This window comes from Nelusetta ayraudi, unplaced genomic scaffold (genome assembly GCF_046127955.1).
Source record: "Nelusetta ayraudi isolate G7.1 ecotype Tasmania unplaced genomic scaffold, CSIRO-AGI_Nayr_v1 ptg000060l, whole genome shotgun sequence".
Taxonomy (NCBI): domain Eukaryota; kingdom Metazoa; phylum Chordata; class Actinopteri; order Tetraodontiformes; family Monacanthidae; genus Nelusetta; species Nelusetta ayraudi.
Window position 1 is genome coordinate 1,732,776 of NW_027466110.1, and position 25,229 is coordinate 1,758,004.

Below are 25,229 nucleotides of genomic sequence, written 5' to 3' on the forward strand. Positions count from 1 at the left end.
GCTCCGCCCACCGCTCTCGCCGCTCACGTTTAAAATCATTACAGCCGCCCTCCAGCTCGTTCCACCATGCGGCCTGTGGAGCTGGCGGGGAGGCGGGAGGCTCATGCGAAACACACATCTGCATGAGTTTCTATCGTGCAGGATATGTTTACTTCACGCACGTCGTTTAGTGTTTTCCGCGTGCATGCCGGCGGGGCAGATGGCCGAGTGATACTTTAGGCCTGAAGCCTCGCTGCAGACGCGGGCCGGTCAGCCCTCTGCTCGGCGCCGCTCGCAGGGGTAGCGGCACTGAGCTCATCAGCATTCAACATGCGTAATGAAGTGAGTCTAAGGACACACAGCACCCCCTGGCTTTAATCCAGCGAAATGAAGCGTGGGTAAACAACACGGTTATATTTAGTGCGCAAAGATGCGCCGGGTGCTCGGTCAGGGAGAGGGAGAGAACCAAAAAAATAAGCGTCTCTGAATCAACGAGCTTTAACCCACGGCAACAATGATGCTCAACACACTGTGCGACTCAAAAAACGGCACCGACAAATTACAACAAGGAATGAGCAAACTCAGCTGTCAATCAAACATGTGATCCTGTGAAACTGATCTGTTTGTGCGATGCATCCTCAGCGAAAGACCCAGCGTCATTTGTGTTGTTTTTCAGGGCGGGGTAACACCTCTTACCGTACTGTCGTGGATCTTTGTCGGCAGGAAGATTGGTGCGCAGGATGAGGTTGTCGAGGCTGTTCAAGTACGCCGGCATCGTGTGGTGACCTTCAGGGTTGAACCAGACCTACAAGCACACAGCCACAATAGTGCACTGTAAGTCTTTAGAGCGTAGGTGTCAAACTCTGGCCCGCGGGCCAACTTTGGCCTGCAGTGTAATTCTATTTGGCCCGCGAGGCAGTACAAAATCACCGCTAGAGCTGGCCCGCCACAATTAAACAGCACATGTACCGCTGATAGTACAAATCCCAGAGGGCTCTGCTCAATCGGGACAGGACCCTTATTGAAAAATCAGAAGGCTGCAAATAATATTTGTAATCATATTTTTGTATTAAAAATTCGATTTTGCATGTGTGCAATATTTAAGTTTAAGTTTATCGTAATTGAAATTATTATTGTATTGTAATTGCGTATTGAGCTCTGCATGTTCCATATTCAGGTTGAAGCAAAACTTGTTGGGTCCATATAAAAAGGTTCACCGTCATATCTGGATGACGGTTTTATTCAATAAATATCAATGTTGGTCCGCGCCTTTGTCCATGTTGGCTCCGCTGTGTATTTGAGTTTGACACCGCTGCTTTAAAGTTTGCAGCAAAACACACGAGTCACATGCCAAGGTGAGCGGCCCGAGGCACAACCGCAGCTGTAAAGCCTGTTTATGATGAGACTGATGGCGCAGCTCCGGCAGACAGACAATTTTAGGATGGGCGTCATGTTTAAACTCCCAAACATTTGTTGGTTTAAGAGACAGTGGCAAAGGAAGACAGCCAGGGGAATGGGATGGGCACTTACCTTTGACAGAGTGCGATTTTTGGGGATGTCTCGAATGTCCAGCTGCAAGTCGGGAGGGAGCGGCATGCCAAAAGAGAAGCCACCGTACCTGCAAGAAACCGTTTTCAGGTTGAAACCACCAATTTGATGGCAGAAAGGCAAATAATACTAAAAGTGCATTGTAGATGTCACAAAGGCACCCCTCTGGCACCACTACTAGGGGTCGACTCTACCCTCAGGAACCACAATAAACTGCAACAAAGCATCAGACTCAGCAGGAAGCTAGCATCTGGCGTTTTTTGCAAGGAGGGTGGAAACAGAGGGCTAAACATGCCGTTTTCTGGAGATTTCTACAGATTGCATGATTAATAGTAAAGTTCTGCCTGGAGATCCTTCTGGAGATGGACAATGTTTATCCCTTATGCTTTGTTCACTTCAACTCGTCGGTTCATACTTGTAATTTAAAGGAACTAAAAGTAATCAGACATCTCAAAAGTTACGAAAAGGATAATTAGCCCCATACATCATTTGCAAAGTGTCTCAAACCATCTAAGCTGACGCAATACTTGGAAACGAGCGTCTGAACTGAAGAACTGGTGAAACAGCTGCAGAGATGTCCTTGTTACAGGGCTGGAGGTAGTTGGCGCAATTAGAGTATTGATCAAAACCCCCGCGCAGCTATAAAACGGCGCGGGGCCTGAATTTTTAATGCGGCTACATCAGTCAAGCGCGTATCCACCTGTTCCTGACAAAGTCGTTGGCCGTGGCCGCGAGGTAGGTCTCCACGTTGACGCCGCTCAGGTTGTACACGACCTGGGAGGAGGGGAGGGTCTCGTGGGGGAGTCGGGGCCTGTCGGAGTCGCAGATCTGCAGTGGACAGAGAGTGGACAAGACATGCGTGACGCTGGCATCTCTTCCTTTTTTGTTATTTTCACAAAAGTATCAAAACTCTCTCTCTCACACACACACACACACACACACACACAAGCTGCGTTTCCATTGGAGGTTATCGCAAAATAAAAGTGACATTTCTACAATTGCAATTTGCAGGTGTTTCCATCAAATGGTGTGAAGTGCATAAGCCGTAATTCTTGTAAAATCTCGTCCCGTGAGATTTGTGAGAATCACGGTTGCTTTCGTTTGTTTACGTTTGTTTGCTGTCAAGAGTGGTTGTTATATTTTTCTCTTTGATGACTCGTAAAAACTATTCCGTCTCCTCCTCTGTCCAAACATAACGCGCAATTTTCACTTGAAGTGAGCTGGTCATGTGACCCTGTCAATGTAAATGCAAACAAAAGTGTTTCCATGACACTTTTGCGATATACAACGGAAACGCAGCTACTGACACACATGCGAGCAGGGGTGCAGCTGAGCCTCACCTGTTCCTTCGAGGTGCATTTGCATTCTCTGATTGTGCCGGAGCCGTTCCCGCTGGTAGTCCACTTGTTTGCGCTTCTGTGACAGTGCCTTCAAAAAAAAATAAATAAATAAACAAATAGACATTGACGGACGAAGGTGAAATGGTGGCTCGGTGAAATGGTGCGACACCTGGCGTGGACCTCGACAAGCGCACGGCAATGACAAAGGAAGCAGGTCCGGGCCGACCTGCTTTCTTCATCTTTAATACCCAGGGTTTCAGGGTTTTGCGCTTTGCATTTCTTTCCTTTTTCTTTTTTTTTTCTCAGCGAACCGGAGACCTGAATATGCGCTGTGATCAGAAACCAGCTTTCCAGTCTCTCCAAACACATGGCGCAATGATGCGCCGTGCGAAATTCTCCCGTGTGGGTTGTGTGCTTGTCCACATCGCCCACCGCTCGCTGCCTGCCAAAACGCTGTGCGGGGTTGAGATAGATAAATAAATAAAAGATTGTGGCATAACAAACGGGCTGGCGCACTGGCGCGCGCACCTGCTGCTTACATCAAGTCTGCAGCGGGGCGGGGGGGTGAGGAGTTGACATCAGGTGCGTTACCTCGGGTGACACACTGTGTAAATGCGCCGCTTAGCAGGGTTGCGACCGCAGGACACCGCGGGTGACGTGGGCAAAGTTTTTGCAGCACAACATTCCCCTTCCTTTTTTTTATTTTATTTTTATTTTTTTTAAATCCCCGGTTATTTATTCTTGCGCAGGATTTTAAAATGCATCTGAGGTCTGGTTCATGAGTGCCAACATTGATTTGAGTGCCTCTAAGGGCACCATCCCCCCATACAAACACGGCGTGTTTATGGAATACAAATTATCCCCCTCGCTCGCATCGCAGAGTCCTGCTGCAGGCTTTCAGCCACATGCGTCGAGCGAAAGCGGCAGGAAAATGAAGGGAAGGGACATGAGACAGTGAGAGAGAGAGAGATGGCGAGAGGGAGAGGGAGATGGCGAGAGGGAGAGATCAGCAGGAATTGGAGGGAGACAGACGAGTAAAATGAAAAAGGGTGAAGGGAGACGCATGAAAAGAATGACAATGAGAAGGGAGGAGGAGGGGAGGAAAAAAGGGAAAATGACGCATAGGTGTGGGAGGGAGAGGGAGAGTATTAACGAATGCGAATCAGTTTGGGAGTTTGGTCGGGGGCGACTGCGCACCGGATGTGCGATGACCTACCGATTATCCCGGTGGTCCAAGCAGGCGTGATCGATCCCGGGGAATGACATCATCGCCTCCGTCAGCGGGCTGGAGCTGGGATTTTGGTCACTGGAAGGGCAGCGAAAACAAACAGTTTTGCGTCAGTTTAACGGCTGCGAGAGCTGAAGCGCACTTCCCGATAACAGCGCCACCTGGTCATTATAGAATAGAATCACAGAATTTCTGGACTGAGACTTCGACGCATGTAGCCGATGACATGTTAGTTCAGGTTCTAGTTTAAAAGCGATGACAGCGAGCGAACGACCAGGAATTCTGATGCGCGGCTGCATTTTGCAAGTTTACTTTTCGGGAGTTTCCTGTTAGTTGAGCAACACCCCACCTCCCTCCCCCCTCACCGTGCTGCCTTTGAACGCTCATTAATACAAATTTGAATCATTATATCCATTGGAAACGCAGATATTGGACGGCTTTCCCCCTGAACTGATGGCAGTCTGAGGAGGCTGAGGATGAAAGTCAGTACAAGTGTGTTGCCGAGCTGCGGCTCTCCGTGGGGGAACTACCGCTGGGCTCAGAGTGCATTTTTGGCACAACAGCCAGGGAGAAGAAGCGGTGCTTCAGATCTCTTGTCATCTGTCGCCGCCCGCCCCTTCTGCTCGTGAGTTGCGGCCGGTGACCTCAGAGAATGTCGACAAGAAGCTTCATTTCTCGCAGCCTGGCTGAGCTCAGCCTCTAGCCCTGCCACCCAGATCTGGCACCGAACCAAATACATGAATAGGGAGGATGGATGCGTGCCTCGATGGGCGCTGGACAGATGGATGGATCGATGATGGCCGCATGAATGGATGGATGAATAGAAGCGTTATCAGATGACAGATAAATGGGCGCATGGCTATGGGAGTGGGTGGATGAATGGATGGATGGGTGGATGATGGAAACGTGGAGAAGCGGATGTTGAGTAGATGCATGGGTGGGTGGATGAACGGATGGATGGATGGATGGATGGATGGATGGATGGATGGATGGATGGATGGGTCAATTGATGAATGCACGACTGGACAATAGATGATTGGTTCATTCATGGATGAGTGATAGATGGGTGCAGAGATAAATGACTGAATACATTATGGAGAAATGATGGATGGATCACCTTCAGCCGCCGGTGCCAGAGTTTGTAGGGAACCTCAGCGACTCTCCACCTCCACCTCCACCTTAATCTCATGATTGAAAAACAAACGCGCCCGCCGTCCCCGTCCGTCCGTCCGTCTCCCTTTTTTTTCTCCACCCAGCCAAAGAGGACGTGGGGGGAAGAGTCCGCGGGCTCTTTGATAGTGATTGGCACTTCAGCATGTTCGCTCTTGCAACATATCCCCTTGATCAAACAACAGCCCCTCTCAGGGAAGAAGACATTCCGCGCAACCTCCCGACACTGTTAATTTCTCTCACTTTGATCTCACATCTCAGCCATCTTCATCACAATCCCCTCTATTCCTTATGTTCTCGCTCGCCTTCTATCCTTTAGTGTCCGCCTGCCCTTCACCAAACTGGTGCCTTGAATTCATTCCAAAACCACAGAGGAGGAATCGGCTCACGAGCGAGCATCATCACCGCCTTATCAAACTGGCTCGGGTGCGGGGGGAAAAAAAAGAGCTTTCATACCTGATGTTTTGCTGTGTTCTGTTATTTTGTTTTGTTTTTTTTCCAAAATGTCGAAACATTCTTCAATCAGTCTTGACGAAGAAAGAGCAACAGCTGGTGGTGTTGCTCACAAAAATGAAAACATTCTCAACCGAGACTGCCGAGGGCACTGAAACAAGGCGCAAGCTGGGAAATATTTGGCTTGATTTATGATGTTTGTATTGTTAAAAGCTGAATATACTGCCCATAAATACATTAATAACAGTGAAGTTGGTGTGAACAATCCCGCTTGTCTGACAGCATGTTTTGAAATTAGGGTGACTGTTCGCATCTTCAAATAAACCACAACAAAGACAAAGGTGGACGAGGTATCCAGGTTTGGGTGCGCAGGCCACTGTAGCTCACTGGCAAGCTTAGGAGGGGGACGGAGAGTGATGTTGCTGTCTCTTTTCTTCTTCAACATCCCCAAATATTCCACACTTAACCTTTAGGTGTTTCGATCCAGCTACTCTGAACATTGCCACAGTGCCCACATTAGCCTCCTTTGCTCCCGTGCAGCACCCCCCCGGCCCCCACCCGGCTGCTGGACTGACCTGAAGAAGGCGTAGCTGGGGTTGAACTTGTAGAGCGCGGGGCTGAGCTCCATCTTGGGATAGTGGCGCAGGTCGCTCTTGATGCAGCCCAGGGCCATGGCGAACACCACAAAAAGGACGGGCAGCAGGAGCTGGGAGATCAGGCCCTTCCAGTCTCTGCGGCTGTGATGGAACCTCTTGATGACAATGGCCGTCAGCTGCTGCCAGGCCAGAGCCATCCCGCTGACCGTGGAGGAGCCTGTCAGGTCTGGGCACAAAGAGACAGGATTTTTTTTTTTTTATCACTTTTTGGCTTTTTCCCTTCAGGCAAACTGCTTTTCTGCATTGCATCCCTTTACTTTAAACAAACAACTACTGATTTTATTGGATTTTGTGACTCCGGGCTACACAAAGAAGCAGCAGGAAGGACCTGCTGGCTGGCAGGGAACAATGAGGAGGGACAGAGAAACAAAATATAGAGAAAAAACAAAACCAAACAAGGCAGAGGCGAGGCGAGGCGGGAGCGAGAGCGAGAGCGAGAGCAAGTGAACTCACTGATCTTGTCGCCGAGGCTGGAGAAACTTCCCCCAAGGTCTGATGGGAAGCTGTCGATGGATGCGGAGTCGGAGAGCGTCTCTGAAATGGACAGAGGGCCTTCTGCTTCCTCCGAGGCGCCTTGAGTCAGCTGCAGGAACACCTACACAGGGAGGAAAATTAAAAGAAAACAGCGTCGGTCGGTGCGATGCCCCAAGTCTGCGAGTGCAATAATTACTCAGTCTGAGCGCAAGCGACGGCGGCCTTGGACGGCAGCTGCGTCGCTCCGAGGTCAACGCTGACGTTCCGCTCATCCATCTTGCCAAAGTCAAACTGAACGGCCTTAAAATTTTGGCAGATTCTACATTAACTTGAGCGGGGGGATAAAAGAGGTCTGTCTTTTTTGGTATTTTCATACTAACTTTCTGACATCAAAACAGTTCTGAAGGCTCTTAAAAGACCACATCCCAACTGCTGAGAACTCTGCCAAGCATAGCAGGAAGCCAAGGAGCGGCGATGTGGCCAATCAGAAGCCTGGTTTAAAAAAAAAAAAACTCAATAAAGCCTCATTCAGACTCCCAGCCAAAATCCGATTTTCAGCCCACCCAGATTTGGGAGGTGGTTTCAAATGGCATGTGGACAGATGCGTCTCAGTATGAACAGCTCCAAACACAACAGTCGGTTTTGACTGTCCGTGGCATCACTCTATGTCACGGCTCTCCAACACACTGCTTGAAATGCAAAAATGTTCTCCCTTGGCGCGAGCGAGCCTACCTCCTCCAGGGTGGTGTCGGAGATGCCGTAGCCTCCCAGCTGCAGAGCGTCCAGGTTGGCGTCCAGCGCCGTCAGCAGGGAGCGGTAGGCGGAGGCGTTGGAGGAGCTGAACGGCGGCAGCGAGTAGACCTGGTCGCCCCGCTGGGCTTCCTTCAGGTTCGCCTCAGGTATGTGAGCCTGCACGAACGACTTGAGCTCGACGTTGTCCACGCTCTCCGAGTCTTGGTTCTGCCTCTGCAGAGAGAGGGGAGGAAGGGGTGGGTAGGCGGGCATGGAGGCTTCAGCTTCATCACTTTTTTTTTTTGCAACAAAAGATGTTCTGTGGCACGTATGGCCAGCATTTGTGTTTTTGCTTTTTTGGAGTGAGATATAGAAAAGCAGCTCCTTCTGTGGACACTTGACTTGCTACAAAAACGCCGTTGCTCCTTATGCATCATCCAAATAAGCCCTTCATCGTCCTGAGCTTCTCAACTGTGAGATTAACTTTGAGAAATTGGAAACACTGCAAATCAGCAGCCCCGAGGATTTCTGCCTTGGGGCGGGGGGGTTATTCCACTTACTGGCAACGAGATAGAAAAGATGTTTCTCATTCATCCTAAATAATAACTTGAAGTTGTCAGCTGCGGACAAATAAGTCATGATGTGAGAACATCAGAGTTCATCGCTTCATTCGGTGAGGAAAGGGGGGGGGGGGGAGTGGTGGACTTGACAATAAGAAAGCAACGGTAGCTGAGGAATGCTGGGAAAGTATGAGGCAGCAGCTTGCAGAGCTTTTTGTGTAGGATTTGACCCATTTTGCAGTTCGACTATTACTACTTTTTTTCTTTACACATCAAATACAAGTCACGCTTGTTCAATATGTATCTCAACCGGCTCCAGCGGCCTGATGGGGAAGAAGTTAGACCTCGGAAATATTTGCTCGCAAGCGCGGCAGCATTCCAATAATGATGCAGTGTGAAATGTTGGTATTTATGTGGGCGCGGCCGGCGCCGCCGGCGCCGCCACCGCCGCCACCGCCGCCACCGAACCAAGATGTGTGCTTGTATTGCATCAGGGGTACGTTGGTGCTTACACGACTCTCAGGGAAAAGGTTGCGGCCTGACTCGGAATCTGTTTATGCTAATTTGTTACCAGCGTTGGCGCCGAGTGTTGTTTTAGTGGGTAAACATGAAAAGTTTTGCATAAGGAGAGATTATCATGGCACTCGACTGATGTGAAGGGTTTTTTTTAACCGGTTGATGGAGAGGGTTTGTTTTTGTTTTTTTCAATATTATTATTATTATGATGATGATTGTTATTATTATTGGCCTGTGGTGGAGGGTGTTTTCACACACGGACTGTTGTTCTTTTATTGCGGAATTAGATCATTTGTTCAGAATCACGTTCCTTTGGATGGCCTTTGCGATGCATGACTTCCTTACGGCCTCAGTGCCGAATGCTGGCTGCTCATACTGTGCAATGTAAGAGAGCAACATAGAAAAGAAACCAATAGAGTTGCAGGTTAAGTTTTCAGAGTGCCTTTACTTTGCACTGATTACCGTATAAAGGTTTTGCAGGAAACTGTTGGACTTCTTGCACTGCCATTGAATCACAAGGTGACTCCAGTTTAGGAATAAAAAAAATAGAAAAAAGGGTTTAGGAGCAGAAAACTTCTGCTACATTTTCGAACGTTAAATGCTTTATGAGTTGTTGCACATCATTTTGATTTTTCTTTCATTTCCCTACCAACTGAATTTCTTTGCGTTTTCTGTTTGAAAGAAATTGAATCATGGATCAAATGAAAAGGTGGAGTCAGTCAGATGCTCAGACTGTGGAGTGTTTTTTTTTTGAGGGGGCGCCCGTGAAGATGAATACCTTCCTGCTGAGCGTGAGATTGTAGCCTTGACCCATCTTGTCTTTGAGGTGAAGCGGGGAACCGCAGCATTTCAGGCCCCCCCTCTCCAGGAAGGCGACGCGGTCGCTCAGCACCTCGGCTTCGTCCAGGTGGTGGGTGGACATGATGATGGTGCGGTCTGACGGAAACACAGAACGATCAGCGGGATTCCATTCAATGCGTGCTGGATCTGGGTGTGTGTTTGAATGAATGAGGTTTGATTCTGACTATTGTTAGATTTGTCGCTCAGAAATCCCCCCCCCCTCGATTCCCAGGACACAGGAATGTCTGCAAGTGGCAACTATGATATATTTTTTTTGGTCACTTTCCCCAACCGAGTCGGCTTTCATGTGTCGCCGACACGTGTGGGCGCACGCGTTCACGCCATCACACACTCGGAATTTAACAACCAAAGCCTGGTGATCGGGACGGCCTATCGCACAAAATAATCAGACGAACAGGCGCACAAACACGCTGTGCAGAAAGTTTATTTGGAAGCAGATTCCCCTCGGCACACAATGCTCACTAACATCTAAGATGGGGGCCAATTAGACTGGAGTTTTCTTTTTTTTTCTCTCTCCATCTGCACATCAGGAACTCTCCCTGCTGATGCTGCTGCTGCTGCTGGAAAAATGAACCGAAAAAGTTCCCTCCCCACAAAAAAATAAAAAATAAAAAGAAAGTGTGGATTGAGTTTTAAATTAATTATATGCTAGATTTAAAGTCTGAGCTGGGGGAAGCCCTCCAGGGTTGGCTCTTGGAACACAGCTCTTTGCTGTTCTTTCAACCCCACCCCCAAACCTTTTTTTTTTTCCTTTCACGACTCAGGGAAGATGATGCATCTTTGCTGAGGAAGTAAATTTCTTTTTTCTATTTCCTTTTGGCCCGTTTAAGGTGATAAATATCTAATCGACGGCGGCTCTTTAAGGATTCCCCCTTTAAACCCTGTGTCTACTAAGAATGTGATTGAGTGCGGGTTGCATAAATAAGTTAGCAAACCTTTTCTTTCTTTCTTTCTTTTTAAAATCCTGGATGCCTTTTTAAAAACCGGGGGGTTGCGATGCGCTTCGCAGGTGCTGATAAAGAGCCGAGCGGCATAAAACACAACAACGCCGAGGGGCGAGGATCAGTCATGGGGAAATAAGACAGGATATAAAAACAGGAAACAACAAGAGTGATGGATGCTGAAAGCTCCGGCCGTAAAGGAGGCTTCCGTGTTTCTGTTTAAGTGTTACATGGCCACAGCTGACACGATCAGGCTCTGACAACCTTATCCCCTGTATTGTCTTAAACACAGGGCGATTCTTGTCTTTACAACGTGCGCAATCTGTCAGGTTCTCCAGTATTCCAGGTATTTTCCAGGAAACTTCACACCTTGATACTGTATGTAACGGACCACGGCCAAAAAAAAAGTGAGCTTGTAACTGGCAGCATTTGTGATTGATGTGATTTACTTTTTTTATTTTTTTCCCCACGAGCTTTGAGATTTGTGGGTTTATCGTCGTTAGTCGGCTTTGCTGGTTACTGGCAAAAAGAGCAGCGGGCCTGTATGGAGATGGAGATGGTTCTGTTGATCGTGCAAGATGGCGCAAGTGGGTCGTGAGCGACGCGCTGAAGCGGCGGCTGCTATGGCCCCCCGAGTTAGCGGATGCAAAGTGGACGGAAGTGGCCAAAGACTCGATGGAGCCTCCCCGACTCCCAGTAAGTTCCCTTTATCGTCTCCGCTTGTTTTCCCCCTTCGTCGTTAGTCTGATTATCTATAGCGGCATCACCAGCGCTGATGGCTCGAGGTTCAGCGGCGAGTTCTCGCAAAAACCAAATGAAGCGGAATGCTTTATCAGTGCGCCCTTGTGCGCCTGTGTGTGTGTGTGTGTGTGTGTGTGTGTGTGTGTGTGTGTGTGTGTGTGTGTGTGTGTGTGTGTGTGAGAGAGAGCGAGAGAGAGAGAAGGGAAGAAGACAGAGACGGAGCCTCACTTTTCTTGTGCTGGATAACAATGTCCCAGATGCTGCGCCGAGAGCAGGGGTCGACCCCGGTGGTGGGCTCGTCCAGAACCACCAAGCGAGAGCCCCCGATGAAGGCGATGGAGATTGACAGCTTGCGCCTCATGCCGCCTGACAGGGTGCCCACTCGCTTGTGCCTGTGAGCGTACATGCCCGTCTCCTCCAGGATCCTGGGGAGGCGAAATCGATAAAAAAGCCATTTAACATGTGAAGTGTCTCGTCGCAGCGCCGGCCCGGCTGAGCCGAGGAGCGGGAGGGAAGCGGCTCCGCTCCGTAAGCTGCTCTCCCGCCTGGCGCTGCGACTTAAGCATGCTCCGACAAGCTCGTTCAAGGACACGGTGATTAAAAGGCCCGCCGCGTGAGATGCGGTGGGGAAGCACATCGCAAGCAAATCCCAAAAACAGACACACGTTCATGGTATTTCAAGTGGCCCTGTTTTCACTTCAGCTGTTGCCGTCAGGTGACAGACTGCAATCTAACCACTGGGCAGCTGGGCTAAATGACCAGCACTGTACTTCTGCTACATTTGTATCTCATTAACAAGTTGCAAATGTGTAATGTGTTTACCGACGTCCCCTGTTGATCCTGCATCCCTGCAGTGGCTTAACTCTTATGGTTAAACTCTCACAACCTTGACTCATATTTCCTTTTTTTTTTGCATTGAGAAAACACTGACGGGGCTGGGGAGTTTCTTTCATGGCTGGAGAATACACACACGTTTCACCGCTACATCACTCAGACTCTCTGACGTCATGAGGCATCACAAGGATTGGAGGCGGTTGCGGTGGCCACTCACGCGCGCACTTGCTCCCGCAGTTCGCTCTTGGTCCAGCAGGGGGCCTTGATCTGGCCGTACATTAGCAGGTGCTCCTTGGTGGTCATGTGCTCGAAGAGGACGTCGTACTGCATGCACACGCCCAGGTCCTTGCGGATGTCGTCGATGTTGCTCTGCATGTCTCGGCCGTAGACCTCGATAGAGCCCGACGACGGGGCGAAGAGTCCCGTCAGGAGAGACCTGCGTACGTACCACTGTCATTACTTATTTGGGACCAGAATTATTAAATGTTAAAAAAAAAAAAAAGCGGAATAAAAGATTGCAACAGCAGTTTGTTTTCCTGCTATTTCATTTTCTTCCTTCTTGACACCTAAAGCAAGAAAAACCATTGTTTGGTTAATTATTATGTATTCTTCCCACATCTCTCTTTTCGTATTGTGACCCAACAGGAAAAAAAAAAAAAACACGTTCCTGAAAAGTTTTAGTCTAGGCTGTTTTGTTTTGTTTTTCACATTGTCAGACTTCACTCCAGGCTTTTGTGCGCGTGCATCCAGCGCGGAGCACCAGCATCAGCAGAATTAGTCACATTTAAAATGTAAATGCAAGTGCTCCACTTGATGAAGACCCATCAGGCTAATCTCCAGCGCGCCGTGTTTTCCGTGCCAGGCTCGAACAAAACAATCTCCCTGTCAGCAGCGGGAGCTCGAGATGATTAAAGGGATGGTGCAAATCAAATTTGGAGGAGGGTAAAAAAAAAAAAGAGAGAGAGAGAGAGAGAGAGACGGCGTTCACTGTGTAAGGTAATGAATCTGCACTTGAGACTTGAGGGAAAAGAAATGAGACTTTCAAAGCTCCACGTACATGGTGGTGGTCTTCCCGGCTCCGTTGTGACCCAGCAGCGAGGTGACGTGACCCTGGTAGAAGGAGACGTTCAGGTTCTGAATGGCCACCCGGTCGCCGTAGATCTTGCTGAGGCCGTGGAGGGCGACGCCCACTGGCAGGTCCGAGAAGTCCTCGCCAGCCTGGGACGACAGAGCGCTGTGGCCTGGGCAGAATCATGAGGGCGGGTGGAAACCGTGAATCAAACTAATGCGTTTTGACCAGACACTGATGTTTCGGGGTATCGTCTCCCGTTCCAGACCTTTGCCCTTTTCGTCCATAAAGACAGGTTGGTTCTGGTGCATGATGTTGTTGAAGAGCAGTCCTCTGCCTCCCCTGTTTGTCTTGGAGCAGAAGCACAGATCAGCCCAGAAGGAAGCTTTGAAGGGGAAGTACCACGGCGCCGCGATGCCATATTTTCCTGGAAGTTTCATTTTTTAAGAAATAGGACAGATAAAAAAGAGATGTCAAGACCGACTTTGCACTCTCATTAAAAGATGTTAATTATTTGCAGTACTTCAGCATTATACTTAAATTAAAACATTGTAATTTTGTGCAAGCTGCATTAACAACAATAGTCAAAAACAAAGCAAAAACACTTCCCTGAGCCCCATAAGAAGCAGATTTAAAAAGGCTAATATAAAAAAGGTCAATTACCGGGGAAGACCATGCGGATGTAAGACCCGATGACAAAGTAGAGGACGGAGTCGATTAGCATCAACCAGCACAGCCAACCGAAGGATGCCGTGTCTCCATAGATGGGTGAAGTGTACGAGTTGCTCCACTGAATGCCTGCACGGGTCAGGAAATTGAGATGATTGCACACATTTGGCATGGAAAAAAAAATTAAGTCTGATCTCTGAAATGTGTGGAAATGAGTGGACTACCTTGTCCTTGCGACTCGTAGCGTGAGATGTATTGACTGGCGTAACTGAAGCAGGTTGGGGAAAACAAACTCTGCGGGACGACAGGAGGTGAATTAGACATGGCGCGAGGTGGGGGTTAGGAGGGGGGCGGGGGTGCAGTTAGGGGGGAGTTAACAAAGCTTCAGGTGTCTGCGCTCACGTCGTCAGATGAAAAACGGAAACAGATTCTTTGACCTCAAAATATCTAACACCTGGCAGCTGGTGCCAAATATTTTTGTTTGGGGGAAATCTGGATGAATAAAGATGTGTTACGTGCACACGTTGTTGGCAAGCAGCCGGGAGGCTGAAACTGTTTGTTTTAACTCACTAAAATAGACATTTGATCGAGACACAATCCACAGTTTTCAAGCCCTTTTCTAATGTTTAGAGGCCAACAAAGGAAGAAAACCAGGAAGAAGAAGCTAATGCAAGCTGCCAACACCGAATGCGGCCAGAAATACTCGCGTGGATGCTGATGTAGCAGGAAATGGATGACATGTTCAAATTAAAACACACAAATATGTTTCCTCACTGGCTGACACCACTTCGCTTCACCCTGGTGATTCGCTGGCATTTCCAAGACTTAGTTCTAATGTAGAGTGGCAAGCCATTAGGGCGCAAACTGATGTCACTTGTTAGGCAGGCAACAGATGTCACTGGTTAGCTTGAAGGTGACTGACTGACGGTCCAAGGTTTCTCTACTCAGTCTAAACATGTCGTGTAGGCTTTTTACCAGACGAATCCTTGAAAAGACAAACAAAGGATTCAGGAAATGTTCCCCCTTGTTTTCCTGTCCCTGTTACTTAAGGGCTGCATACATATTTGGAATCATAGTGTTTGCAAAACCCTCCTCTAAAAGTAGACAGAAAATGTCATTGTGGAGCATATTTCATATTCCTGCCGGGTTTCTAGTGCCAAACAGAGCAGAGGCGGCTCCTCACCAGGGCGCTCTTCTGGGAGAAGCTGAGCGACGTCTCCACGGCCATGACGATGATGAAGGGGAAGAAGCAGAGCACGTAAACCAGGCTGCCACTCAGGCCGGCGATGTAGGTCTTGTCGAAGAAGGAGCTGACGAGGTAGCTGAAGGCCAGGACGCTCAGGCCGTAGTCGCAGAAGTAGAGGAAGAGGAGGAAGCCGTCGCTTTTAGGGAGGACGCCGCCGTACCGAAGCACTAGCGTGAGCGCCACGATGGTGATCAGCAGGTAGGTGGCGCACTCCAGGAACCAGGCGAAGAAGTGGCTCAGCGGGTTGACGCCCATCATTTTCATATACTGCAAGAGGAGTCAAGCATATATTTTTCATATTATTTATTTATTTCTTAAAGTTTGAAGCAGAGCGAGGATTTGTGATGTTTTGAAAGTGTCACCTCGTGCAGCCTCAGCTCTCTCTCGTGCACCAGCTTCTTCACAAAGTCGGCCACAAACAGCACCCAGGCCATCATCAGCATGAGCGGGAAGACAAACGAGATGGCCTCCAAGAACCTGGGACACGCACAGGAGCCAACCGTCAAAACTCGAGAAAGGAAAGCCGGCCGATCATCTCTCGGCGGCGGCACATGAAGAAATCCCCCGTCATGCGGCCACTGAGGAGTTCGGATCATTTATCTGTTATTTACACGGATGAACGTCGCTCTGTTTCATTTTGCCGAGCCGTCGGACGCATAACAACGTGCCTCTGCCCGTTCAGTCGACGGAAGAGGGCAGAAGAGGAAACAGTGACATCAAGCGGTTACATTTTAGATTGCAGCGTCTCTCAATCTCTCTCCCTCTCCTGAGCTTGCCCGTTTGCTACGGTGGCATGCGCACCCAAACCCGGATACCTTGCCCACCACCTTCTTCTTCGTTGGTTTATTTGGAGACGCGAGCAGTCACACTAATTACGAAACACGCTGTCAGGAGGGGGCTGGATTGTCCACACCAGGCTTCCTTCAAACTATGGCAGTGCAAGATGGCAGCTAACTGGGAGAAAGACCCTTGCTCTATGTATATTCTTCTAAGAGTAGGAATACCAAGTGACCATTTACTGTACTGTGATTATACACTTTTATTAATGTATGGGCGTATGGAATGGGCAGTATGTTAAGTTTTTACCAACATAAAATTCATAAATCAAGCCAAATATTTCCCACTGGACCTTTAACTTTGTAAAAGGGCCGTGCCTGCCAACCGTGCACAGGTACAATGGTTTGTCCGCAAGGCAAAAACATTTAGGAGACCTTGCACGGTGCTACTCCACTACAACGATGACGATAGCGCAGATTTCTTTTTTTTTTTTTTTTTTTTTTTTGAACAGAAGTGACGGCCGACTTGTAATTTCACAGTTGAGAGGGAAAATGTTACAGAGACTCCACCGCTTGTCGAAACGCATAATACGATATTTTTAGACACTCGCTGAATCACTGAATTTCACATACTACATCTTTTGCAAGTTCCCGCCGGCTAGCATGTGTTTAGCTCCGCACAGACTGCTGACCTTAATAGCTTGAACATCTTGTCGGAGGGGGAAGAGGGAGACTCAGAGGGTGCGCTGCCAACCCCCACCCCCTGTCCCTCCTCCATTCTGATGCTCGCTTTGAACTTCAGCGAGACGTCTACGGGCCCAAAAGCACGGAGCTGCTGCCGCTTGATAGGCTGATGAGCTTTCTCGCGTTCACAAGCAATTGAATGTTTCAGCCCATAAAGTGGCCATTGAGTGTATAAAAAGCTGCCTGGCTGTGGAGTCGAATGCAATTTTGCAAGGCAAAGTTTTTTAACTTCAAGTCTTCGTGCCGTTTGTGCAGGCGTGTGCTCCAGAGGGGACTTACTCATCGCGGAGGTGGCAGGGGTAGGGGAAGGGCTGCAGCTGCACAGCCGGCTCAGAGACCTTACGGCCAGCCTGGGTCTCGATGATGGCGCGGTCAATGTTCTCCTGCAGGTAGACGAAGCCTCGGTTGTAGCGCATCGTCATCCTGCCATTGATGTGCGGCTCCTTGCTGAAGAAAGGTTTCCGCACTCGGTCGGTACGCATGACGTTGTCCATGTGCATGCGGATGGTGTAGCTGACCCTGGGCGGCAGGGGGGACGTGGTGGAGGAAGGCGTCCTCGATGAGTTTTCACTTTCGGGAAGGTCAAAGATGACACCTGGGAGAAAGATTTGCTTTATCTCGGCCCGACTGCAGCTCCAGAAAAAAAAAAAAAAAAAAACTTCAAAGACACAGCCAACTCTTAAGTTGCTCGGTCAGATTAGCTGATGTGTGCATTCGTTAGGAGACTGGGCTTACGGTAATGCGGCCTTATTGTTATTTTACCAAAGACATAGAGAGAAGGTCGATGATAAGCGGACAATAAAAAGCTAATGAAAGCCAAATATAAGAGACTGATAGAGATAAAGCCTAAAGGGGAATCTATTGGGAAACAGTCTGAAGATGAAATATTTTATCAATACCACACACTCAAATATGAAAGGTCTTGTTATCAGCGCTGGGAGGAAAGCAAACGCGACTGCGCTCCACTCCGGTAGCATGTTGCACTGCAGCGGTCAGACGGGAGGGAACAATCACTCACTGGCGTAGAGGTCGCGGTTCTTGGCGAGGTCGGCGGCGACGTCGTTGACCTCGTCCACGGAGTCGTAGCCGCGGTAGCGGTCGAACTTGATGCAGGAGGAGAGGTTGACCATGAGGGAGGACAGGGTGGTGATCTGCGTCAGGATGTGCTTGTTCTTCTCCAGCATGAGCGTCATGTTGGCTGCGGAGAAGGAACGCGGGAAGCCTCAGGACACGCGATAAAGTTGCGGAGCAGGTCAAAAAGGTGCAAGCCGGGAGGCCTTTCGACTAAAGCAAAGAGGAGTAGATATCTCACCAGGGTTTAGCCAAGGTGAACTTTAACTCTAACTGAACTTTAGTTTAACAGCCCCGTATTGCTAGCTTGCTCCAGTATTCAGAAAATGTGTACAAAAATACAGAGTTCTGGTAATCAGCCCTTTGTGATGTCACAGGGTGTACATCTGAGACCATGATCCCCGTCATGGTCTGGCCTGTGTGTTTCCCATTCCAAACAGTTTTACGGGAGGCTGTAAACAGATAGCTAAATATGCTTTTTGTTGGTGAGCTCTTGAGTTTTTGCATGATTATTTGTGGCTGAGAGCCGCTGCCACTCCATTGGAGGCCAAGGTAAACAAGGTAAGGTTTATATACATAAAAGTCTAATATGGGACCTGTAATATGATATAATGTGAAAACTAACAACTAATTATTTGTCATGCTATGTTTCCCATAAACCATCGAAGGCAAAAAAAAAAAAAAAAAAAAAGCACAAACAGCTGCAGTAGCTCTTCTGCACCTGCGGCGAGCGCAGTCCTATTTCCTGACAGTGTGGGTATTTTACAGGCTGTAAGTGCAGCATGAAAAGTAAGCCAAGCCGCGTATCTGCAGCTTACAAAAATGTAAGACCTTCAAATGTCTCACTCACAGAAGCTGCTGAGCGTCTCCTTCATTTTGTCGACATTGATGTCTGTCTGCATCTCAATGAAGTTCTTCACAAAGGAATTCCCCAGGGAATTCTGATGGAGGGAGGGGAGAGTGGATGAGACAATGCACAACATCAAGATTCAGCTGCTCAAACTCGTCCAAGACGGCCGCAAAAGTTTTTCTCCAAACTTTTTTTTTCTTTTTTTTCATTAAGGCGATGGCGGCTAGGTGTATATGTACATATATATATATATATATATATATATATGTATATATATATATATATATACATATATATATATACATATATATATATACATATATATATATATATATACATATATAAAGGAGACGTGCGGGAGGAGACGGCTTTTCATACCTGCAGCATCGGCAAAGTTTGGCCAAGTATTTGGGCAGAGTTTACGAGGTAGTTGGATGAGTCGAGCCATTCGGACGAGTACTTCCTCAGGTTTGCAAACTCGTGCAAGGTCGCGTTGGCCTGGACAAGGACAAACAAACAGAGGAGAGAGAGGGAGGGGCTGTGAAATGGCTGAGGCAAGATTTCATAATGTGCTGTGCTTGTGTGTGTGGGTGTGCGGGCGCGTGCGTGTGTGCGTGTGCGTGTGTCTGTAAAGGCAAGAGTTTCCAAAAAAAATAAAAACACAAAACAAAGTCAAGTCTGCTCCAAAAAAACAACCACACTAAGAGATGGTGGTGCATACAAATGTGTGTTCACCCCTGCAGCTCTATTTTTCTTGTTTACCAAATGGCACGAAGACTTAACAGCTGTCTGTTGCCAAGAGGAAGAGGAGGAGGAGGAGGAGGAGGAGGAGGAGGAGGAATCTTTGTGGCAGGAACACATGCCCTGCCAGCCAGACAAAATCAGAAGTTTGACAGGATGAAGTTTGTGGAGGTCCGGCGGGCGATGACCCCAAGACGAGCTAACACTGACATGTTTGAGGGGGGCAAAGCGTCAGCGTCGGTGTAGAGTGGAGGCTGCCGTTGCCCTCGGCCAGCTCCCAACGATTACTCTGAAGGCTGCCTGGAGCCGGCAAAGAAGTTACTTCTGAAATATGAAGCGCTGCACAGCACCAGGTATTGTCTTTTTAAAAGTCATGGATTGTGCCACAATAAGGCAATGTATAATTATCACTTAATGCAGTTCGTTGGACATCCAGAGGAGGGCGATGTCTCCATTGGAGAATGAAGATTGAGGAACTTTGCAACTGTAAGCCGTTTTTTTCTTTTGCTGTAAGTACTGCTCACCTTTTCCATGATGGACCTGGTGATGGGGGTGTCAGGGCTGTACAGGATTTGTCCCATCAGCATGGGTTTGAGGAAGGCCCAGGCGATGGCTCCCCCCGTGGTGTTGACCATGTCCAGGTACATGTTCATGCAGAAAGGAGCTGCGGGAGGGAGATGTCACTGTCAGCCGAGGTTGAAGAATGAAGCCGTTTGAAGCGAGTAGCTTCAACATTTGCCGGCCCGGCTGGTGCAACACCTACACCCCACCCCACCCCAAAAAAAAACCCTGCTGGGTGAGGAGCTCACAGGCGGTCCTCGGAATCTTAAACCTCTCGATCATCTCCTCCCGCTGGGCGTAGTCGGAGGTGGACGGGCTCAGCTCGGATGCCACGGGCAGCTGAGAGATTCCGAACAGAGCCATGATCCCGTTGCTGCACAGTGCCTTGGACAGGGTGACGAAGGTGGCTCTGCTGGACAGTGTCGGCCTCAGTCCTCTTGCCATCTAGGGGAAGGTTAAAAGGAGCCGTCCTTTAGGCCTGGCTGGCATCGAGGCAAATTGTGACAAACGGCAGTGATGGGGCCATCTTCTCTGCTGGACTAAACATACTCAGAAAAGTTGCTTTTTCCCATATATTTATATATACTGTACATATGATAATATAGGTACCCTCCTTGGGTTGTTTTTTTTGTTCTTGACTTATTATCTACTTGTTGTGTACAACAGTAGAGTTTCCGTGCCAATTCGACCTTGAGTCAGCTAGCTGGCCTTACGCCTTTCTCTGAACTGTGATTGGCTAAGAACTCATGAGAGCCAGACAAACTCTCCTAACCCTGACGATCCGATGACTGACAGAGGAGAAATTGCCGAATCATCTGCAATTAATAGTGTAAATTGCGTGGCACATTATTGTTCAATTGTTTTGCTGTTGATAATTCTCAAAAACAAATGCAAATAATCTGTTTTCTTTCATTTCCAATTAATAGTTTGTTTTGTTATTGTCTCACTGCTCCCTTTCTGAAAGGGCAACAACTGACAGTTCATTGGACGACTTGTTTACTACGTACCTTTCAGGACCAATTAAAGCTTTGTTGACGAATGTCCTAAAATCGCTATCTATTTTTTAGTTTTGACAGTATGGATGGTACTACGAGGCATATTAATTAAGGTCAGACCAGGTATGACGTCACTGAAGAAATGCACGGCCGGGCCGCTGCCAAAACAGTCAGTTCAAAAACAGGCCACGCACCTCACTGAATTCCACGTCTGACACCAGATTGAGTTCTTCGACGGACTGCAGGTAGTGATGCAGCTGACCGATGGCGGGCACGAAGGTTTGCATCATGTTGTTCAGAACATCGGCCACCTGCAACAGGACTCCCACCATGGTCTGCATGTCTTCCGAGAGCACCAACTGCAGGAGAGCGAATCTCAGAACTTTTTCTCTTTTCTCCCCCCCCGCACCCCCACTGGGAAAAAAAGAGCCCCTCTGAGCTTCAGCCTCACCCTGTAGATGGCCTTCTCTACATTGGCATGGCGGGCCGTCAGCACCATGAGGGTATACATCTGCGGCAGAGACAAGGAGCAGAGGGCGGCTGAGGCAACGTCGTCGGCGCCGGCGACTGTGGAGTTGCAGTGGCGCAGATCCAGCAGCCAGGACATGATCTGTTCCAGCAAATATTCCAAAAAAAAAGATGATGATGAAAAGATGAACTTGATCCAGCAAGGATGTCAGACTGAAATATACAGCCATGCAGTCCATGGAAATGAGTGAACTTCCAGACGTTTGCAGTGTTTTTCGTTAGATTCGCTTGATGCTGAATTACTTTTCCAACCCTCCTGAATTGGGAGACGTTAAATTAAATAAAACATTTCTTTTTTTAAATCACCTTGTGTCTCATTAGAGGTTATGGTTGCAGAGTCATGCTGTAATAGCAAATTATGTTGCACCGTGTTGCCTCAGTTTTGGTAAAAATGTATTACACCTAATAATTACAAAGCACGCAGTGGCAGAAGGGAGAGGTGGGGTGTGTGTGTGTGTGTGGGGGGCGGGGGGGGAGGGGCAACATAGCACCCGTTTGAAATAAATAGAATATTTAATAGCAGACTGTAAAAGATTAAAAATTATAATGTTCACAAAAACCTAGTGAAGCTGTCTGGCACCCATATGAAATTTGAGAGCAATAAACCTTTTTTCATCTTTTGTATATGTTATTGTGTGACTTTTCCTGAAGACCTCAAAGTTTAATTTTGATACTCAAGTTTTAACTAATATGTAACTTAACTGATGTAGGAATACGGGCATTTTGTGTTTTTTGTTTAGTTTTGTTTTGTTTTCTAGAAGAGATTATTTTGATGATGTTGACGTCTCCAGCTCACCACCAGATTGTTGTTTGGCATGGGACTCTCCAGCAGAGCACTGAGAACCACTGGATCCAAACCGATGTACCTCTGAACATCCGCAGCGAACGCCGTCTTGTTTCTCATCATCTCGCCAAACATCACCATCCCTGGGGAACAAGAGCCAGTTCAAGTTTGAGTTGAATCCGTAGATCTGGCTTCCAGGTCAACGATAACATATACACCGAAACTACTGTCCTGAGTGCGACACAAAACTGAAACTGTAAACGAATAAATGTGCTGCAGTTCATTCTTGTACCTATGGGGGCGATGGTCACATTTAAAGATGCCAGAGTGCTGATATTGAAGCCCAAACCTTGGCTGAGCACGGAGGTCCTAGAGACACAGGCAGAACAGGAAAAAGGCACAGAAAAGTAAACGTGTCTGGCTTTCATCAGGACAACGGATGGACACTTTGGAAAGATTGAAAGACAAGTCTGCACCAGCTGGACTGGAAGCTGTAGGTCTTGGGGTCTCCGACGAAGGTCTGGAAGGCCACGTCGCTCAGAGACGTCACGTTTCTGGCCAGACTCTCCAGCAGGACCTGCAGGCTGGGCAGGACAGTGTGGCACAGCTCACCAGGCTGCAGCGACGCGCTTTGCAGCACAAGGCGGAAGAACTGGCTTCCCTCCAGCGTGCAAACCTACAAGCAAACCAACATCAAACATCAGCATCCTCGGGCGTTTTGTTTTATGTTTTTTTTTTGTTTGTTTTTTGGCCAATTAAAGCGTCAACATTTTGCAGTTTGTTCCACTTAAATAACCCCGGATTTGTCAAGGGGGATATTTTATAGGCTGTGCAGTTACCCTCAGATAGCTGTAGTCGAAGCTCATAAACTTTGCCTCTCCTACAACCAATAATTCCTGCCTGTCAATCATCAAATATGAGAAAATCTCTGTGGGGGTCTTTCATATTAGATTCCTATTAGTTATTTTGTGCACAAGCAGAGCTGCAGAGTCTGGATTTTGATAAAACAAAATAAATCTCCAGTCTGACCGTCATCCCAGCCAATCAGAGTTATTGATCACTATTCATGGTCCATCGTTATTGTGCTTGTTGCTCCAGAGTTTAATGACACTTTGGCACCATCCCCCCCCCCCCCAACATCACAGGTTACATACGAGCCATAACTTCAATAACTTGATGCCCTGAGTGAGTTTACGGTGCTAATACGTGTATTCTAAGTTCTGCAGCATACGTTTCTAATTACTGTATGGACTGTCTGTACTGAATCTTCGAGGGCAAGACCATGCGAGACATCTCATTTCACATGCAGTAAAACCGTAGGAGTGATGGGGTTGGGGTGGTGGCGAGGAGACCTGTGATGTCAGGTGGCTGAATGTGTCGGAGAATTCCTGGTCGGCGGGGCTCAGGTGGAAGAGCTGGCCCGCTGTGGCTGCGGCCTGCTGCATGAGGATCAGGCTCTCTGCGAAAGGGGAACAGAGAGAGTTGAGGCGAGGAGTCAGACAGGAAATTATTTGTGATGTCGGGGGTGTGGGGGGGGGGGGGGAGAGAGAAATAGGGCAACAGGGTCTGTGAGGTGACTGAGTAACATGATGTCCCACAGAGCCTTATTACGACCCGTGCCATTACGGGGATGGCGCCGAGCGGCAAATGATGTGCTTAAAGTGAAGCCCCTCCGAGGGTCTGACGGGCCGGGGGGGTGGGAGGGGGGGGGGCGCGGCTGCCGATGGATGCTGCAGCGTATTAAAACGCATCTGACAGGCGCCGAGAAAGGCAGCTCCTCAGGCAAGGAGCTGTGATGACAGAATATTTAATTATGCCAAAATTAGACAATGGTGCTGTTGAATCCTGGTGGCGCCCTCCACCTGCGGGGCGATGCAAGTGCGTCGCTCTCTGTGCACCCTGCGTTCATGCATGTGTATTGTGTGTGTTGAGGATGGGGGGGGGGCTGCTGCTGTTCACCAAAGGGACTGCGCGCTACTAAAAACATTATCACACGGGCACAGACGCCAATTAAAAAGCAGGTCATAGATGTCCACTCGTGCGAGCGTGCACGGGGAGACGTTTAGCGCGGGCGGGCGGGATAAGTGATTGAATTCTACTCTGCTAATGAGATTTAAAAAGGTGCTGAGTGGCTTTCTGCTGGAGAAGGGCCAGATGGCCCGGGGCTCTTTGGGAGCTCAACCTAAGCTGATGTGAAGTCTTATTCCTCATATCTACAGAATGAATTATGCCACACTATTGTTATGTATGCGGCATTGGTGATTTATCTTTCCATCTTAATGGCACTTCCACGCACACTTTCCCGCCATAGTCGGTCCACTGGTTCGAAACTGTGCCATCTGTGTTTGGCTCTGCAGCGCAGCAACCACTGGACTGGTGGGAAAACCTCTACAGAGGTAAAGTTAATCAGACAAAATAAAAAAGAATGGCATTGTTCATCCGGGAACCTTCTGTCTAATCAATGGGCTCCGATTTCTCGTCACAATAGCCACCAGTGGTACAGACTTGTCAGAAAGGAGGACAGAATCGAAGCAAAGTGATACCTTGAGGTTCGTTGGCAAGCACTTGAGTGATATTCTTAATCTCGGAGGAGAAGGGAATGGCATCTGGAATCAGGTTAACAGTTTGCAGCAGCAGATCCATGGATGGCCTGAAACAGATCGAAGAAGAGCGAGTTAATAAAAGACATTCCAACGGGGCAAATTCAAGTGCATAAAGAGGAGAGATGACTCTCGCTGTGTTCCAAATCACATACGTCTGCTAAATATTACATATTTTAAGCGCAGCAGTGGCACAATGGTTGTAGCGCGCTAGCTAATGTGTCCTGTATGGCAAATTTAGTAATCCACACTCCATTCCTTTTTTTGTATGTGCCTAAGACGGAAACTGCATCTTATGAGTTTTAACTGAGAATCGCAAGACCCGACCCGAAAGAGGTGCAGCCAGTGGAAAGGGAAAGGGAAATGGATAAACGTACCAGCTAATTTTCATACTAGCAAGCCAGCCATAGTGTGCAAAACTACAACAACTCATTTTAATCTGCCTTTAACGTTGTTTTGTCTCCTCTACCTGTTTGCACTTCCCTATAAAAAAAAAAATAAAGTGCGAGAAGAGGCCTGTAAAAACAAACCAAAACGGCCAGTAAGTGCAAAATGGCAGCGC

At 48.2% G+C, this 25,229-nt stretch overlaps 1 protein-coding gene across 1 annotated transcript in view; it reads right to left on the bottom strand.

Moving 5' to 3' along the window:
• Positions 1 to 25,229, bottom strand: part of abca12 (ATP-binding cassette, sub-family A (ABC1), member 12) — a 63,522-nt gene that overhangs the window by 16,648 nt on the left and 21,645 nt on the right. The window contains exons 28-57 of the mRNA XM_076040382.1: positions 24,611 to 24,717; positions 23,420 to 23,526; positions 22,544 to 22,743; positions 22,360 to 22,436; positions 22,080 to 22,210; positions 21,207 to 21,365; positions 20,950 to 21,114; positions 20,009 to 20,204; positions 19,724 to 19,863; positions 18,837 to 18,956; positions 18,459 to 18,549; positions 17,556 to 17,735; positions 16,817 to 17,132; positions 15,380 to 15,494; positions 14,955 to 15,284; positions 13,996 to 14,065; positions 13,766 to 13,900; positions 13,371 to 13,529; positions 13,091 to 13,274; positions 12,251 to 12,469; positions 11,428 to 11,624; positions 9,435 to 9,592; positions 7,581 to 7,814; positions 6,828 to 6,969; positions 6,294 to 6,540; positions 4,084 to 4,173; positions 2,868 to 2,955; positions 2,228 to 2,355; positions 1,510 to 1,597; positions 676 to 784 (exon numbers count right to left, since the gene is read on the bottom strand). Coding sequence (XP_075896497.1) covers positions 676 to 784; positions 1,510 to 1,597; positions 2,228 to 2,355; positions 2,868 to 2,955; positions 4,084 to 4,173; positions 6,294 to 6,540; positions 6,828 to 6,969; positions 7,581 to 7,814; positions 9,435 to 9,592; positions 11,428 to 11,624; positions 12,251 to 12,469; positions 13,091 to 13,274; positions 13,371 to 13,529; positions 13,766 to 13,900; positions 13,996 to 14,065; positions 14,955 to 15,284; positions 15,380 to 15,494; positions 16,817 to 17,132; positions 17,556 to 17,735; positions 18,459 to 18,549; positions 18,837 to 18,956; positions 19,724 to 19,863; positions 20,009 to 20,204; positions 20,950 to 21,114; positions 21,207 to 21,365; positions 22,080 to 22,210; positions 22,360 to 22,436; positions 22,544 to 22,743; positions 23,420 to 23,526; positions 24,611 to 24,717 — 4,682 coding nt within the window. The remainder of the gene's footprint in view (positions 1 to 675; positions 785 to 1,509; positions 1,598 to 2,227; positions 2,356 to 2,867; positions 2,956 to 4,083; positions 4,174 to 6,293; positions 6,541 to 6,827; positions 6,970 to 7,580; positions 7,815 to 9,434; positions 9,593 to 11,427; positions 11,625 to 12,250; positions 12,470 to 13,090; positions 13,275 to 13,370; positions 13,530 to 13,765; positions 13,901 to 13,995; positions 14,066 to 14,954; positions 15,285 to 15,379; positions 15,495 to 16,816; positions 17,133 to 17,555; positions 17,736 to 18,458; positions 18,550 to 18,836; positions 18,957 to 19,723; positions 19,864 to 20,008; positions 20,205 to 20,949; positions 21,115 to 21,206; positions 21,366 to 22,079; positions 22,211 to 22,359; positions 22,437 to 22,543; positions 22,744 to 23,419; positions 23,527 to 24,610; positions 24,718 to 25,229) is intronic.